Source organism: Natator depressus, chromosome 6 (assembly GCF_965152275.1).
Source record: "Natator depressus isolate rNatDep1 chromosome 6, rNatDep2.hap1, whole genome shotgun sequence".
Taxonomy (NCBI): Eukaryota; Metazoa; Chordata; order Testudines; family Cheloniidae; genus Natator; species Natator depressus.
The window spans coordinates 70,844,373-70,863,706 of NC_134239.1; the positions used below are offsets into that span (position 1 = coordinate 70,844,373).

Consider the following 19,334-nt stretch of genomic DNA (forward strand, 5'->3'; position numbering starts at 1 on the left):
GTGTTGTGTGAAGAAATACTTCCTTTTACTTGTTTTAAACCTGCTGCCTATTAATTTCATTTGTTGACCCCTAGTTCGTGTGTTATGAGAAGGAGTAAATAACACTTCCTACTACTGGTATAGTTTATTCCCCTTCTTGTCTGGGAATAACTTTGTCCACACTGTGGAGGATTGTACCATTTTCACTGTACAGTATAGTTTAAGTAATACAACTTACTACTGTAGACAGGGACTTAGTGCTGCTGTCTGCCTCTCTCTTTTCCTTCCCCCAGGCCAGCAGAGCTATGCAAACATGTCAGAGATATGGCCTATTCTGTCTTGGAGGAGTTCCTTTTTTGTCATTAGCAGGGTAAAGTGATTCAAACCATAATTTTAATCACTTTAAAAAAATTGATTTGAAACAAATTGAAGCTTTGTAATGCTAACATGAAAATGTATGGTATTACGACTTTAGATTTAAATTGATAGTGAACTAAATCAGTAATGCTGTTTGGGGTTTGTTTTTTAAATAGCACAACTGGTAGGGTATCCTATTTGAGTTTGATGAAACTATTAGGCAAAAAAGAAAATATTGAAAGTGAAGGCCCTGATCCTGCAAATGCTTAAGCAGATATGTAATTTTATTTGCATGAATAGTACCGTTGACTTCAGTGGACTACTTGTGCTCAAAACTAACATGTACATAAGTGTTTGCAGCATAAGGGATTCAGTTGTATTTTTATTCAACTTTTCTTTTAGTGGCATGAAGTCTTCGTAGTGGTTCAGTGTTAACAGAGGTTCAATATATTAGCAAAGTTATTGTGAACTTTTTTTAAACACAGGCCAAAATTATCAAAATTGGACTTCTAAGGTAAGACTCTATATTTAGGCATGTAAGGATGGATATTTCAAAGTACTTAAGTGACCTAAGAGCAAAGGTCCCATTGACTTCAAACTGCCAATGCTGATGGAACATTTCAACTTTCTTGACTTGTGGAAGTATATCAGAACGTGATGTAGGTTGCAAATATACCACAAGCTATTTGCTTTCAGCTTTGTGTTTGCATTTGTGTTCTCACAGTAAAGGATGTTAGTGAGGCCCTGGACTTGTCATTTTCAGCACAGATGAATATTTTAAGTGTAAAACTTCTCAGTAGAAAATCCTGCAAAATCTGAAATTCTACTAAGAATTTGAAAACTAATTAAAAAAATAAAAACAAGTACAAAATATCCACTTTAGCAGTCAGAGACTATAAAATGGGAAGAAAATAAAGAACTAGCAACATAATAAAAATGTTTGAAATAAAAATATATTTTGTTGTTTTTTTAAAAAATCGTGATTTTTAATTCACCCTGCTCAATAATGATCTCTCCAGCTGATTAGAGGATAGTTTTGATGGTTTGCAAAGGAAGCCTAGTCAACCTTTCACCAGCAGGTTGGTGGGTTATCACACCATTTGGCCTCAGTATTAAATGTAAAGGAGGAGAAAACAGCAATCCTGTGGGCTTCAGCTAGGATGTAGAGGTTCTGAGGCATGGGAAAAAATGTAAGGCAAGAATCTCGAAGAAAGATCCACTGTTGCAACCAGACATACATAAAAATGCTCTCTATTTTTGAAGTGAAACGTACACAACTTAAAAATTATATGTCATATATAGGGATTCTGGTTTAAATGGACTTTTATTGTAAAAGCATGTTGAAATCAAAGTCAGCAATAGCCAGCAAATATTTGTTTAAACTGGAAAACCCAGTGTTTTAAAGCTGATCTTTCTCTGTGCTTCTAGAAGGCAATATGTTTACTGCTGTTTAGTGGAAATAAATGCCAAAACCTTGGAAGCCCTTAATATAAAACATAACTAGTGGCTTTCCGAATATGTCCTTGGAGAGTTCTCCTCTAGTGCTGTTTGTTGACTGACTGACTAGACATTGTAATAGGCAGACTGAAAAAAAAGCGAACAAAAAACCCCACGCCTAAATTATAGTTCAACTAAATAGTGATCTAAAAGCAACATCTGTGGGCAAGATACTTAAAAAAAAAAAAAAAATTAGCTTAAACCTTAAGTATTTCTCAGTGTATCTTGATGAAGGTTAATTGAGGTTACTCCGACCCAACTTGAAGGTGGTTAGAACTCTACACCCATTGGCATAACTTCACGTTTGCCTTTAGTAATGTAGAGAGTCACGTAAGAATGGCCCTACTGGGTCAGACCAAAGGTCCATCTAGCTTAGTATCCTGTCTTCCGACAGTGGCCAGTGCCAGGTGCCCCAGAGGGAATGAACAGAACAGGTAATCAACAAATGATCCATCCCCTGTTGCTCATTCCCAGCTTCTGGCAAACAGAGGCTAGGGACACCATTCCTGCCCATCCTGGCTAATAGCCATTGATGGACCTATCCTCCATGAATTTATCTAGTTCTTTTTTGAACCCTGTCATGGTCTTGGCCTTCACAACATCCTCTGGCAAGGAGTTCCACAGGTTGACTGTGCGTTGTGTGAAGAAATACTTCCTTTTATTTGTTTTAAACCTGCTGCCTATGAATTTCATTTGGTAACTCCTAGTTCTTGTGTTATGAGAAGTAGTAAAGAACACTTCCTTATCTACTTTCTCTACACCAGTCATGATTTTCTAGACCTCAATCATATCTCCCCTTAGCCGTCTCTTTTCCAACTGAAAAGTCCCAGTCTTATTAATCTCTCCTCATACAGAAGCTGTTCCATACCCCTAATAATTTTTGTTGCCTTTTTCTGAACCATTTCCAATTCCAGTATATCTTTTTTGAGATGGGACGACCACATCTGCACACAGTATTCAAGATGTGGGCGTACCATAGATTTATATAGAGGCAACATGATATTTTCTGTCCTATTATCTGTCCCTTTCTTAATTATTCCCAGCATTCTGTTAGCTTTTTTTTTTTATTGCCACTGCACATGGAGTGGATGGTTTGAGAGAACTATCTGCAGTGACTCCAAGATTTTTCTTGAGTGGTAACAGCTAATTTAGACCCCATCATTTTATATATATATAGTTGGGATTATGCTTTCCAATGTGCATTACTTTGCATTTATCAACATTAATATGACACAGCCAAGTAGTTACTCTGTGAGCTCTTGATTGAATCTTTTTATTATCCTTATTTCAAATGCCAACCTTCAGCACTCCAACCAAAAAAACCACAAAAATAACTTCCTGAACAACTGTGGAATAGTTTTTTTTAGAACTAAGACAGATAATCTGCTAAATTTGATATTAAAACTTACTAAAGTGTTGGAGCAAATCAGAAAGAAAATCAAGATGGTGGAGCCATTTACTGGGCAAAACCTAGCCATCAGGGCACCAAGATAAATCACCCAAACTTTCCCACAGTAATCATAGAATCATAGAATTGGAAGGGACCACGAGAGGTTATCTAGTCCAGTCCCCTGCACTCAAGGCAGGACTAAGAATTATCTAGACCATCCCTGACAGGTGTTGGTAAGTAATGGATGGTAAGTTTTCAGAAATCAAAATGTCTCTCCAGTCCTCTTTAGACTAACTAGCTGATGGAATAAATGGATTTCAGAATCGTCTAACAGCAGGGAACACATTGTATTGCCATCTGAAACAGCCCAAAAATAATAGATGGCTGTCTGTGGCTCCTTGAATAGTGTCGCCTAGTTACTGATGTGGATGAGACTGAAGACATTTTAAAAAAAAGGAAAAGGAAAAGTACTCATATCTTGAATCTCCTGGAAGGAGTGGAGAACCCTGATCAAACAAGCATTATTTCTCAATGGTTCAAAAAATTACCAGATTGATAAAAAGGACTAAGTCTAAATATAAGAGCCTGTCGGGTGCCAAATGTGCAAGAAATGACTGTTACCCCCAATTTGCAACTGTCTACCTACATAATTTTAAAGACATTTTACTTTCTCAAATGCAAAAAACTGTAATTTGCTTAAGAGATTTCTCCCTATTTGTAGTGACAGAGAACAGCATTCAATCCAGCAAGAAAACTATTCAGAGATTATGGTTTTAGATGTGTATTACTTTGTATCCAGCAACCCTAAAGATCTTTAAAGGAACACAAATTTGCAAATTTCATAGCTTCCACAGGGGTTTCTAAACAGGCTTAAGAAATATGTAACTCAAAGTGTTAAGGCACCTTTTTGTGAAAATTAATGCAGATATATACTTTAGATAGCAATATTATTTGGGTGAAAGACATTTCAATATTTTTACTTATTTCTGTGTTATGTTTATCTTTGATATGTTAATAGGAAACATTATAATACTTCTAATTGAGAGACGTCTTTAATTTCCATGTAGCCTACAGACTGTACTAATTAAGGGGGGCCTATTATCTGTGACGCTTCTTGGGATACCCAGAGCTGTGAGTCAGCTTGTTACCACCTGCCTCCAGAGCGAGGGAGTCTTGTCTGTACCCAGTAAGTGTTAGTTCCCTAACACAATCACCCTGTTAGTCACTCAAGCACTCTCCTCTGGGGTGCATCAGACCTGTCTTTGCCTTGCAGGTTGATGACAAATGCCCCCGACTCCCTTCAAAGTGTCCTTCTGTGGTATCTGGTCCTGATCAGTGGATACCCACAGAAATCCCAGATCCTCTATTTCCAATGGAACGGTGTATTGCAGTTCACCAGTTTTACCTTAGAGCACCACTCCTATAATATGCATAGTGGTTGACTTCAGTTATAAAGCAAAAGGAAAGAATTTAAAATTCTTAAGAATAAAGAAAGGTTGTAGATTCAAATAAAAACCAGTATGAGAGATGGGATCAAATGGTAACATAAAACAACATCACAGCACACATTCTAAAGCCTAAACCTAACTAACAAGTTATCTTCCTGTGTAAAGAAGCTTATCTCACCCAAAATTCTCTCCAGCATTTTCCACCAGTTTGGTCAAGACCCTTTCTCATAAAATCAAGCCTGCTGAGAGCTTGTCTTCTCAGACTGATGGAGTACGGCGGGCGTTCCTCTGTACACCAGATATAGTTTCAAAAGTTAATTGTATTACTCCTAAACAGGATAACACCTGCTGTTTACTTCTGCCTGTTAATTTCCTCTCTCTGAAGATTTCACCATCCTTCATTGGCATTCAGTTCAGATTTGTGAGTGGAGGTCCATTGTGAACCATATAATACTTAATTTATGTGTAAGCAGACATATAGAGAAACATTTCTTGTTTGAAAGAGAACGTGCTTTTTACATTTGCTTGTGCCCAGCCCTAGACACAGATCTTAAGAACATAATTTTCAGTATTTATATATGTAAATCCTTATACAACATCCATACATGCATTTTTGTAATGATTTTGATGACTCGAGTGATGCAGTCTTTCATTAGATCTCACATGATACTCTTTACATTCTAGTTCACCAAATACCAAACCCAGGGGATTCCTGTTAACCTTATGCCAGTTGGCATCAAGAAGTCCTTGGGTCATACTATCAACTACCATTCAGATACTTCTCTTATAGATTGTTCAAGGCAGCTTTCTTGGTATCCTTTTCTTACAATTCTACTGCTGATCTTTACGTCTGACTAAAACTGTGATATAGGGATGAATGAAGTTTACCGCTTTCACTTGCGGGCATATTTTACACTATTAATATGTAATAACCAAATAAAAAAGTGTAAATGACATTCAGATTTTGCCATCGTTAACATTAAACACAATAAGCAAATTTTGTAGCACTTGCAAATCTCAACCCTTTCCCCTCTCTCTTTACACCCAACTATATTTCTAAGAGGCAGAGATTTTTAGGACATTATTTTATCACTGTCAATGAGTTGAGAACCACTATGAGTATATTGTGTAAGTTTAAAAAAAAAAAAAAAAGTTCCATGATTGGCCCTTTGTTCTGTCCACAGTATGACTGTAAAAATGGTTTAATGAATTTGTCCTCAGCAGAGTTTTAGTATGTTTAAGAACGTGTGTTAAATTCAGAAGTTTTATTTAGTTATTCAGAGGCAAGATATTGATTACCCAGTATAACTGAATTGAGAAGGATATTCTAGCAACCAACATTATATGTAAAGCTTATTTAGATAAGAATGCCTTGCATAAAGAGATTAAATATAATGCAACCTTCCACTTGTTTTCATACAAATCCTGTAAGTGGAATATAAATGTCATTTACCACCTAATAAAATGTAAGAAAGTTCTCTTCTGTCTCAAGTGTGGAAGTGGGTATTACCCTAACTCAAGAAATGCATCTAAATACTTCAGAACACAGTTAATTGGGGAAAAAAATGTTTGGGTGGGACAAGTATTTGATGTATCCAACAATACACCCATCAAAAGGAAGTTACTATGTTAATAAAACTTACCCTTTGTGGTTATTACAGTTTTTTGAAGACCAGAGAGGAATTTTCTCTCTTGCTTTCTGGCATACTGCCTGGGAATCTTAATATTTGGTGTATGTATGCCCCTCTAAATATATCTGTTTTCTGTCAGATTTATTTTCTAATTGTTCCCACCACACAAATAAATTATTTATGGGAGGAGACTTTAGTGCTGTGTTTAAAATTTGGGTTAGATGAAATTCCCCCAATTTACAGATTAGCAAAAAATCTAAAATCTTCAGTTCTGTCCTTATGGGAAATAATGTAGTTGATGTCTGGTGGCTGTTAAACCCAAAAAGTAAAGAATCTACTTTCCAAAGTTCATGATTCCTCATCTGGAATAAGTTTGATTTTCATAAAGGCTGAAAAAGCCTCAAAATATTTAGTTTCTGAGGCTCTGATCCTGCTAAAAGTATGCATGAGTTTAAAGTTATCTATATTTGGGAAAAAGTTGGATGATGTATTCATATCCTGGTGATGATATACTTCCCACTGCAACGGTAACTAAGGGGGATATTAAATAATAACTGTTCAAGTTAGACATTTTAAAATCATCTGGTCTGGGAAACTTGCATCCAGGAGTTTTAAAAGAGCTGGCTGAGAAGCTCTCTGGACTGTTAATTAATTTAATAAGTATATGAACACTGGAGAAGTTCCAGAGGACTGGGGGAAAAAAAAAAACCCCTAATGTACCAATACTTAGAAAGAGTAACAGGATGATCTGGATAATTATAGGCCTGTCACCCTGACATTGATCTTTGGCAAAGTAATGGCATTGCTGATACAGGGCTAGATTTAATAAAGAAATAAAGGAGGTTAATTAATGCCAGTCAGTATGGGTTTATGGAAAATAGACCTTGTCAAACTAACTTGATATCTTCAAGAGACAAGGTGGGTGATATTTTTTATTGGACCAGTTTCTGTTGGTGGGAGAGACAAGATATAGAATCATAGAATATCAGGGTTGGAAGGGACCTCAGGAGGTCACCTAGTCCAACCCCCTGCTCAAAGAAGGACCAGTCCCCAACTAAATCATCCCAGCCAGGGCTTTGTCAAGTCTGACCTTAAAAACCTCTAAGGAAAGAGATTCTACCACCTCCCTCAGTAACCCATTCCAGTGCTTCACCACTCTTCTAGTGAAAAAGTTTTTCCTAACATCCAACCTAAACCTCCCGTAATGCCACTTGAGACCATTACTCCTTGTTCTGTAATCTGCTACCACTGAGAACAGTCTAGATCCATCCTCTTTGGAACCCCCCTTTAGGTAGTTGAAAGCAACTAGCAAATCCCCCCTCATTCTTCTCTTCTGCAGACTAAATAATCCCAGTTCCCTCAGCCTGTCTTCGTAAGTCATGTGCTCCAGCCCCCTAATCATTTTTGTTGCCCTCCGCTGGACTCTTTCCAATTTTTCCACATCCTTCTTGTAGTGTGGGGCCCAAAACTGGACACAGTACTCCAGATGAGGCCTCACTAATGTCGAATAGAGGGGAATGATCACTTCCCTCGATCTGCTGGCAATGCCCCTACTTATACAGCCCAAAATGCCGTTGGATTTCTTGGCAACAAGGGCACGCTGTTGACTCATACCCAGCTTCTCATCCACTGTAACCCCTAGGTCCTTTTCTGCAGAACTGCTGCCTAGCCATTCGGTCCCATAGTGGTGCATGGGATTCTTCCGTCCTAAGTGCAGGACTCTGCACTTGTCCTTGTTGAACCTCATCAGATTTCTGTTGGCCCAATCCTCTAATTTGTCTAGGTCCCTCTGTATCCTATCCTTACCCTCCAGTACTACCCATTGAGCCCGACAATCTAGTTAGCTTTCTATCCACCTTATAGTCCATTCATCCAGCCCATACTTCTTTAACTTGCTGGCAAGAATACTGTGGGAGACCATATCAAAAGCTTTGCTAAAGTCAAGGAATAACACATCCACTACTTTCCCCTCATCCACAGAGCCAGTTATCTCGTCATAGAAGGCAATTAGGTTAGTCAGGCATGACTTGCACTTATAAGATAATGAAATTACAATTTAGGTTGATAAAGGTAATTGTAAAAAGAAAAGGAGTACTTGTGGCACCTTAGAGACTAACCAATTTATTTGAGCATAAGCTTTCGTGAGCTACAGCTCACTTCATCGGATGCATACTGTGGAAAGTGTAGAAGATCTTTTTATACACACAAAGCATGAAAAAATACCTCCCCCCACCACTCTCCTGCTGGTAATAGCTTAGCTAAAGTGATCACTCTCCTTACAATGTGTATTATAATCAAGGTGGGCCATTTCCAGCACAAATCCAGGGTTTAACAAGAACATCTGGGGGGGGGGGGTAGGAAAAAACAAGGGGAAATAGGTTACCTTGCATAATGACTTAGCCACTCCCAGTCTCTATTCAAGCCTAAGTTAATTGTATCCAATTTGCAAATGAATTCCAATTCAACAGTTTCTTGCTGGAGTCTGGATTTGAAGTTTTTTTGTTGTAATATCGCAACTTTCATGTCTGTAATCGCGTGACCAGAGAGATTGAAGTGTTCTCCGACTGGTTTATGAATGTTATAATTCTTGACATCTGATTTGTGTCCATTTATTCTTTTACGTAGAGACTGTCCAGTTTGACCAATGTACATGGCAGAGGGGCATTGCTGGCACATGATGGCATATATCACATTGGTGGATGTGCAGGTGAACGAGCCTCTGATAGTGTGGCTGATGTGATTAGGCCCTGTGATGGTGTCTCCTGAATAGATATGTGGGCACAGTTGGCAACGGGCTTTGTTGCAAGGATAGGTTCCTGGGTTAGTGGTTCTGTTGTGTGGTATGTGGTTGCTGGTGAGTATTTGCTTCAGGTTGGGGGGTTGTCTGTAGGCAAGGACTGGCCTGTCTCCCAAGATTTGTGAGAGTGTTGGGTCATCCTTCAGGATAGGTTGTAGATCCTTAATAATGCGTTGGAGGGGTTTTAGTTGGGAGCTGAAGGTGACAGCTAGTGGCGTTCTGTTATTTTCTTTGTTAGGCCTGTCCTGAAGTAGGTGACTTCTGGGAACTCTTCTGGCTCTATCAATTTGTTTCTTCACTTCCGCAGGTGGGTATTGTAGTTGTAAGAATGCTTGATAGAGCTCTTGTAGGTGTTTTTCTCTGTCTGAGGGGTTGGAGCAAATGCAGTTGTATTGCAGAGCTTGGCTGTAGACGATGGATCGTGTGGTGTGGTCAGGGTGAAAGCTGGAGGCATGTAGGTAGGAATAACGGTCAGTAGGTTTCCGTTATAGGGTGGTGGTTATGTGACCATCGTTTATTAGCACTGTAGTGTCCAGGAAGTGGATCTCTTGTGTGGACTGGACCAGGCTGAGGTTGATGGTGGGATGGAAATTGTTGAAATCATGGTGGAATTCCTCAAGGGCTTCTTTTCCATGGGTCCAGATGATGAAGATGTCATCAATATAGCGCAAGTAGAGTAGGGGCGTTAGGGGACGGAGCTGAGGAAGCGTTGTTCTAAGTCAGCCATAAAAATGTTGGCATACTGTGGGGCCATGCGGGTACCCATAGCAGTGCCGCTGACTTGAAGGTATACATTGTCCCCAAATGTGCAATAGTTATGGGTGAGGACAAAGTCACAAAGTTCAGCCACCAGGTTAGCCGTGACGTTATCGGGGATAGCGTTCTTGACGGCTTGTAGTCCATCTTTGTGTGGAATGTTGGTGTAGAGGGCTTCTACATCCATAGTGGCCAGGATGGTGTTATCAGGAAGATCACCGATGGATTGTAGTTTCCTCAGGAAGTCAGTGGTGTCTCGAAGGTAGCTGGGAGTGCTGGTAGCATAGGGCCTGAGGAGGGAGTCTACATAGCCAGACAATCCTACTGTCAGGGTGCCAATGCCTGAGATGATGGGGTGCCCAGGATTTCCAGGTTTATGGATCTTGGGTAGTAGATAGAATATCCCAGGTCGGGGTTCCAGGGATGTGCCTGTGCGGATTTGATCTTGTGCTTTTTCAGGGAGTTTCTTGAGCAAATGCTGTAGTTTCTTCTGGTAACTCTCAGTGGGATCAGAGGGTAATGGCTTGTAGAAAGTGGTGTTGGAGAGCTGCCAAGCAGCCTCTTGTTCATATTCCGACCTATTCATGATGACAACAGCACCTCCTTTGTCAGCCTTTTTGATTATGATGCAGCTATTACCAGCAGGAGAGTGGGTTTGGGGGGGGGGGGAGAGGGGTGAGAGAACCTGGATTTGTGCTGGAAATGGCCCAACTTGATTATCATACACATTGTAAGGAGAGTGATCACTTTAGCTAAGCTATTACTAGCAGGAGAGTGGGGTGTGGGGAGGTATTTTTTCATGCTTTGTGTATATAAAAAGATCTTCTACACTTTCCACAGTATGCATCCGATGAAGTGAGCTGTAGCTCACGAAAGCTTATGCTCAAATAAATTGGTTAGTCTCTAAGGTGCCACAAGTACTCCTTTTCTTATTGCGAAAACAGACTAACACGGCTGTTACTCTGAAAGGTAATTGTGTTGATGGAATATATTTAGACTTTTGTAAGTCATTTAACTTGGTACCACACAACATTTTGATTACAAAACTAGAACTGTACAAAATCAGTATGGTACACACTAGATGGATTAAAACTTGTCTATTTTTCAAAATGTAATTGTAAATAGGGAATAATGGAGTGGGTGTCTTTCTAGCCAGGTCCAACAGAAATCAGTTCTTGTCCCTCCGCTATTTAAGACTTTTATCAGCGATCTGGAATAAAACATAAAATCATTACTGCTTAAATTTGACAATGACACAAAATTGGGGGAGTGGTAAATAATGAAGAGGACAGGTCACTGATACAGAATAATCTAGATCGTCTGATAAGCTGGAGTCAAGCAAACATGTTTCTATACAGCCAAATGTAAGGTCATATTCTTAATTTCTATATATGTAAACCCAGGGTGGATTTGATTTAAATCAATTTGATTTAAATCACTAGTCAGGAAGACTCGAATTAATCACGGTTTTCTACATAAAAGTGCATTCTTGTTGGTTGTTATAACCTTAATACATATTCTTCACAACTCAGATAGATGTAGGTTTCATTTTTAGAAGGTACACACTATACATTTTTAAACAGTGATTTATTTTGAAAACTTTTCAGATGAATTTTACAGCTATATCAGAAAATGAATGATTGTTTGGTCATTTCATTTACCAAAGGTAATTGAAGCAGATATTTATGAAGTCATTGGGAGGTGAACTATCTCCAGTTCAAAAGGTTAATCATTAATATTTGGAGGATTTTCTTACCAGGCTGTATTAGGAGGAGAACATCATCAGACAGACATTTAAATTGTTTTATTTAACTAAAACAACAATGTTAAGTATTTTGGATTTTTTTTCTTCAATGGCAAACATATAATATTTTAACAAAACCAAGGAAATGTCCCTTGCTTCTCACATTTATCTCCAGACTTCTTCTCCTTGTCCAGATCTATTCCTCCCCAACAATCTTCTATTCATTGAACTTTTTGAAACTTTGAACTTTTAGAGAGAGGTAAGGGATTGATTCTGTGTACACAAATTTGCAGAGGGACAGTAGAGTTGAGGTCTGTTATTTCTCACCTCTATATATTTATTTACTTAAAAACATTTTTGCTGTTAATAAGCATGTTATCTCGGGAGACCCAAATCGGAGAACTGCAAAACTAAGCATCTCTGATGGTATCTTCTAGACTGAGCACTGAGTCCCATTGGGTAGACAGAAAGATTAACCTAAATAACCTATACAGAAGCCCCTGGAACCCCATAAGATTGGGTCCCTAATCCATTAACTATTGGAACTAATTTACAGAGCTTTTCTTAAACATTACATGAATATATTGTCTCATACTATAGAATTAGAATTTATAATCCCTATTCCATGATGAGATATCTTTGAGCTATAATGTATCTTAATTAAAACTATCTTTAGATAGGTTTTTCCTCAAAAAGCATTTTATCAAAAAAATCCGATTTAAATTAAAAAAAAATTTATTTTTATCCACCTTGTGTAGGCCATACTTGAGGGATGGGGCTCTGTCTTGGGAAGGAATGACTCTGAAAAAGACTTAGGGGGTCATGGTGGATAATCCGCTGAACATGAGCTCCCAATGTGAATGTGATCCTTGGATGCAAAAACGGTTAATATCAGAGAGTAAGGAGATTATATTACCTCTGTGTTTGGCACTGGCGGAACTGCTACTGAGTTACTGTGTCCAGTTCTGGTGTCTCCAATTCAAGAAGGATGCTGATAAATTGGACAGGGTTCAGAGAAGAGCCACAAGATTGATTAAAGGATTAGAAAACATGCCTTTATAGTGAGAGATTTAAGGAGCTCAGTCTATTTAGTTTATCAGAGATGGATAAGGGATGATTTGATCAGTTTATAAATACTTACCTGGAGAACAGAAATGTGATAATAGAGGGATCTTCAGTTTAGAAGACAAAGATGTAACAGTGTCTGGAAGTTGAAGCTAAACAAATTCAGATTAGAAATCAGATGCAATTTTTAAATAGTTGTGGTAATTAACCATTGGAACCATATACCAAGGGTTTTGGTGGATTCTCCATCTCTGGAAATTTTTAAATCAAGACTGCATATTTTTCTAAAAGATATGCTCTAGTTCAACCACACTCATTGAATTTGAAGTAGAATTCAGTTCAGGGAAGTCTTATGGCCTGTGTTATGCAGGAGGTCAGACTATGTAATCTCAGAAATCCTTTCTGGCCTTAAAATCTACAAATCTGTACTAAGTCCTTGCAAGATCAATGGCAAAAATGAGTACAGTACTCATTTCAGATGATGTGCCTGAAGACCCAGACCCTTGACTAAATGCACAAGCGAAAAATAAAACACATTTTTCACTTCAGTCATTGAAAAAATGTAGCAATATCTTGACATAAATAACAATGGAGGAAATCTCCTTTCAAGTTTTGTGGCATTCAAGGATACCTTTTGAGAAATTGTTATTACACATATGGCACAAACCATAAGAATTATTTAGAAGGCAATTGATCTTGGCAAAGAAACTATAAAACTCTCCAACAGCTGATTTATGGTGCTTCCCAAGAAACAAAATCTCAAGCTGAACAAATTTATTTGCAACTGAACATCATTATCACATAGGTAGGGCCCTACCAAATTCCTGGTCCATTTTGATCCATTTCATGGCCAGACAGTTTTAAAGTTGGTCAGTTTCACGTTTTCAGCTATTTACATTTGAAATTTCACAGTGTTGTAACTGGAGGTCTCAACCCAAAAGGTACCTGGAAGTGGATCTGATCTGCCCCCTTCCTGCCTCCCGCCCCAGAGCTGCCATGCAAGGGAAGAACAAGTCCTGTCCCTCCCCAGCCCAGCAGGGACTCCTAGCTAAGAGCTGGGGCACTCCCAGCAGCAGGGGAATATTGGATCCACCTCCACAAGTCTCCAGCTGCAGGAACCTTTGGGGCTGGAGCTTCCTGCAGCAGGGGAAAGCACTCCAAGGTAGGGCTGATCTGCCTGGGAGAGCTGCCCTGCGGGGAAGGACCAGTCCTGTCCCTGCCAGCCCAGCAGCAAGAGGGAAATCAGATTTAACAGGAAAGGGCTTATTTCACAGTCGTTGACACGTTTTTTCACTACCATGAAATTGGTAGGGCCCTACACATAGGGCATAAGTAGCTCTCATATGCACAGTAACTTCTTTGAATTTGGAAATAAAACCAATTGTGTGTTCAAAAATAATCTTCCTACTACTGTCCTGACCATTATCCCTGTATTTGTAACAGAAGAAAACAAAAGAACAATTGATAAGGTTGTAGTAGAGACATTCTCAAAGTCTGCTCAACATTTATTTACCTTGAATAACTTCAGCAACATAAATATTTCAGGCTTTTTTTGGAGAACCTAAAATCCTGAAGATAAATGAAGAACAGTTTGAAGCAAAAAGTCTATTTGGATTAGTGTTAAAGAACCCAGGAGCTTTCACTAATGTTACAAAATGGGCTGGGTAAGAAAGGAATTTGGATGATTTTTTAAAAATATATACGCAAAAAAAACACATAGGCAATAGTTGATACTAAATATAGCAAAAGGAGCAATAGTCTAATTTTAGACTGTAAGCTGTTTTGGGCAAGAATTTGTTGTATGTTTGTAAACGAAATATCAAGCACACCTTGTGGCACTATAAAACTAATAGTTTTTTACAAAAAGATATGCATGAGGAAAAAATACATTCTAGTTTCAATTGTGAACTTAAGGGGGTCCACTCAAAAAGTTCTTCTCCCATGTTGGTTTTTGTGGCTCCTTTCTCTTCCAGAACACCTTATATAAGATTCAACTGAAAAAAGGTTTCTCTGATTTTTTTTAATCTCTGGGTTACAGGTATGCAGTTCATATGATATATGTGGCTGCCCATTTCATCCAAAGTTCAGCTTGTTTCCTTTAATAATGGTGAATGTTTCAGTACATGATTCTTTCTTTCATCGGTTGGATTCTTTGTACTTCCTGTGTTCCTAACTCAATATTATTTGATATAAGGCATTGTTATACTAGGTCAGGCTCAGTCTCTCTGAAAATAGGCCATAAATGCCTATAGGAAAATATAGAGAACTTATTTGGCCAAGTTAACATTGCTGTTGAAATCCTAGTTTGTGCATTTCCTGATATTTTTTAACTGTGCAGCCTTAGTATTGCATTAACACAGATTTTGCAGCTTATATACGTATACAAAGTTGTGTAATTTAATATGCCCAGAATTTTGTAGTCCTATTCTTGGTGACCATATATTGAAATAAGGTGCTTGTCGGCTAGCCAACTAGAGGAACAGGAGTTTTATGAGCTGGGGATAAAAGTGATCAATGATATAGCAACACTAGAATAGCATAACTGCTGGCTTGTTTTGAAACTCTTATTTCAGGCAATTGGTTGACCAGTGTGCTTGAAATAATCTCTTATTAAAAATTATTGCCATATTTAAAGTGCTGTAGAAACATTAATGAATCCCCATAACAATTTTGTGAGGTAGCTATATATTACTTTTCCCATTTTACAATGCAGACTGAGGAAGAGTGGTGAAGTGACTTGTCCAAGACCACACATGGTGGTGAAGTCCACAACAAAATTAACGTGGAGAATGGGCTCTCCTGACGCCACACTCCGTATTAGTATCTCCAGAACCCAATACTTAATACAAGTCAACCTTCTGTGTTTCTAATATCTAGGTGCCAGCAGTTCGACCTGTTTGTAACAAGAATGAAGGTGCACTACAGAAAAGAGCAACAACTTTATTGTTCTTTTATTTCTTATTGCTTAGAGTTTTTTGTTCCCAGACAGTTTTGTCAATTTGATTTGTTTGGAATGTTTTTGGGAAACCTGTTTCACATCCCCAGTCACTCCAACTTTGCATTGTTCTCTGGTTAATATTTTGGTTACTTCAGAAATCTCTAGATTGTAAGCTCTTTTGATTAGGAACCCTGTTTTTCTCTGTCTTCTATGAAGTGCTTAGCTTCTTTTGGGGTTCTATAAAATAATATGCAGTACATTCTGCCAGTGCACTTAATTCCTTCTCTTCAGTCCCTGCTAAGTGAGGTAATAGTAATGGGTGCATTTTGTTCTCACCCAGCTGTGTGTTTGGAAGCATCTGTGCATGAGGAGAGATTTGTTCTATGGCCTCGGAGCTGGGTGTCAGGGAGGATGGCAGCTCCACAGAGCTGGCGAAGCCCCTCTATCTGCAATGTCTGGAGAGAGCTCTGCGATTGGATCAGTTTCTACGACAGACATCCACCATCTTCAACAGGAGTATATCCAGGTACCAAAAACCTATCCTGTTTTAGGTTGGGAACACCCAGAAAAGAGACATTGTATAGTATTGTTTCCAGGCAACCCCCATTGTAAGGGGTTAGTAACCACTTGTACAGTATAAATCCTGCTTTTTCAAGGATTTTTGTTCTCTGGTCTTTTTACCTCACATAGATTGGTTACTTGGCTCATTGTTAGCCCAGATACAATGGTCAAGAATTCTTTTTGTCAGCTTTTACTAAAAAGTAGGCTTAGTTTATTAAATCTTAAATTAGTTTTGAAGAGAATTGGCCCTTAATCATTTGTAACATCTCAGTGCTGTTGTCAGACACAGAATTGTGCGGTAGGAAACAAATAGAACTATTAAGAAACAAAAATCTTCTCTTAAAAAAAACAAACAAGCAAGCAAACCAACATACCAGTATCATCTTTGTAAAACATGTTGAGATCTTCCAATGAGAAGTGCTGTGTAAGCGTCAAGTATTATTACTTATACAAGCCAAACATGACTTTAGTAAAGTGTCCATTAGCATCCTTGGTAAAATGTTTCATTCAGACAAATTTCATTTTCTATATGAATTTTGGATATGGAAATTGATGCGAGATAAGAGGTTTTGGGGGGTCAAAAAATTGGTTACCCATAGGAAAATATAAAAAGGAGTAGACTTCTTTTAACCACCATTTACTGCTTTTATGATTTCTTCTGTTGTTATTACTGAAGAGCAGTAGCAATGCCATAGCTAAAGGTGAGCAGAGCTTTCTGTTCAAGATCTCATTTTTCAGAGTGTTCTAAAATGCATATGAATATTTATAGACAGATTGCCTTGAAAACTTCCATGAAATATCAGGGCAGGGGTAGAGTTAATGGTGCGAATCTGGGGTTATTTGCTCCAGTGGGTCAAGTTACAGACTCCCCTTCAAAATGACCCACTTTTAAAAAAATTTCTGTTCTGAGTCTTCCCTCCTCCCCCCTGCCCCCCCCCCCGAGCTGGGGGAAAAATACAGGAAGGATCCCCATGAAACGGATAACAGTGGATTTCTCATTATTTCAGCTAGTGACTGCCACAGAGAATTATCTATACGACAGTATTTCAAAAGTTTAGACTTTTTCTGGTTCCGTAAAGGGGTTTACAACTATTGGTAGTCAAATCTGGGATGGAGGATGGAACCAAAACACATCAATTTCAAGTTGATTTTTCAAAGGGTTGTGTAATTTACAGGCACATCCAGATTGGTTTAAAATTTAGTGTGCCAGCAGAGGACCTGGATTACAGTTTGTGGTGTAAATTTGGAGTCACTGGGTCAAGAGTTTCCTAAGATACAGCCCTTAACGAGGCTTGCTTTTACTTTTCAGTGTGTTCTAAAGGTGTGTCTAGGCAGATTGCCTTGAAAATAGTTATGCCACAGGCTAGTAGATATGGCAGATTTGAGTCATACCTGGCCAAGGAGTTCCTAAGATAAAGTCCTTCCCCCCAGTTACCTGCTTTTAATTTTCAGAGTGTTCTAGAATCGCACACATCAGCGAAACTGGGTGGGTAATTGAGAATGGTCATGCTACAAGTACACAGCATTGAGAAACATGGGGAACTGAGAATGGACATGTTCTATACATGACACAGCTACATAGTTCTGAGATGTGGGCAAGGAGCTGAGACAAAGGAACCTGTGCCCAGGCTTATCTCAAGGCTCAGGTTCTTACTCAATTCATGCTCCCCAAGGAAATGCTCAGTGAGTGAGAAGCTGAATGACTGACCTGCTCAGTTGGTGGCTTAGGCTGAGTGGCACTGATCTGAACCTTAACTTTGGCTTTGAAGCGATAACACTAAGACCTAGGACTATAACAGTACCTTACTCCTCCATATCCAACCCTGTCACTTTGTACGCTGCACATCTCCAAGTCAGCACTCCCATTTATGCAGTCCAGTGGAGCCTTGCTGTGCTCTGTAAAGCCCTCTCAATCCAGGGAATACTTGTGGCTGGTTGGCAAAGGCTAAGGGAGAGGTCAGGTACTATGGTCTTCCTGATGATTTAGGACAGGGGTTAAAGTGGGCAGAGTCACAGGACAATATGTGCACTGTCTTGGTTTATCAGTTAATTGCATATGTGGTTGAGAACAATACAGTACTTGAGGACCATACATTTCAAGCAAAGAGATGAACACGTTTGTCTATATAATGCATACAGCAGGTAAAGAGTAGTGACTTGTAATGCCCTTTAATACAGATTGCATAAAGGATATCAGACTCCACTATATCAGATTGCTTAAATGGTCTTTGAAGTAGAGGGCCATCCATAAAACCTACATCAATTACCTGACTCTCTTCTATCACCTCCTCTTCCAAAATTTTCCATGTAATGTTGCTCTAGACTCATTTTCCTATTTCCCAAGAGCCTTCTCCCTGGAATAATAAGGCAAAATTATTACTACATTTGCTTTGCATTTATATTTTTAAATCACTACACCATTTTATTAAAAGTTTTATGATACTATCAAATTACAGAGCAGTTGACAAATTCACGTAAGAAGTTAACATTAAGCAGTGCTTCAAATTGTATAATTGTTGCAGACAGTTTGAGACCTTTCCAATCCCTAGTTCCTAATCTCCAGTACAAGTGCCACACAGGAAAATTGCATTTTCTATAATGTCTTTTATGGGTGTCCTTGCCCTTAGTTATGAGTGTTTTCCTCTCCTGCTGTGATCATATTTTTGTGTGTCCTATTGCAGTGATGAAAGCGAGGATGGATTGGATGACAATCCTTTGCTGCCACAGTCTGGGGATTCCTTGATGCAAATTAAGGAAGAGCCCCCAAATTCATTGCTTGGGGAATCCTCTGGAACAGGAAATTCTGGGATGTTAAACACACATTCCCTCAATGGAATACTGCAGCCAGGTGAGTGTGCATCAGATTGAATTCCTGCTTGCTATGGGGTAAGGTGGCTTCTTTGTTTATATTTATAGGTTTTTTTCTTTAAATTCAGTTACTTCATAATCAAATAAAATGTCCTCTTTAAACAGAGCCAAAGTCAGAAAAAGGGAGTTTGTATAACTTTTCCAAACTGAAGAAAAGCAGAAAGTGGCTGAAGGTAAGAGTACTGGAGGTGAAGGGGAGCTGTGATCAATAACTATTGTGGTGTAATCTCTAGGGGTATTCTACCTTGACTGGGGAAACAAAAGTGATTGTGTGGTGGTACTCCTTAGCGTTCTTGTGAAACA

At 38.8% G+C, this 19,334-nt stretch overlaps 1 protein-coding gene across 1 annotated transcript in view; it reads left to right on the forward strand.

Annotated features, from left to right (window-relative positions):
* Positions 1 to 19,334, forward strand: part of INO80 (INO80 complex ATPase subunit) — a 128,035-nt gene that overhangs the window by 7,067 nt on the left and 101,634 nt on the right. The window contains exons 2-4 of the mRNA XM_074955680.1: positions 15,943 to 16,128; positions 18,845 to 19,011; positions 19,137 to 19,204. Of these exons, the coding sequence (XP_074811781.1) occupies positions 15,986 to 16,128; positions 18,845 to 19,011; positions 19,137 to 19,204 (378 nt within the window). The 5' untranslated portion in view covers positions 15,943 to 15,985. The remainder of the gene's footprint in view (positions 1 to 15,942; positions 16,129 to 18,844; positions 19,012 to 19,136; positions 19,205 to 19,334) is intronic.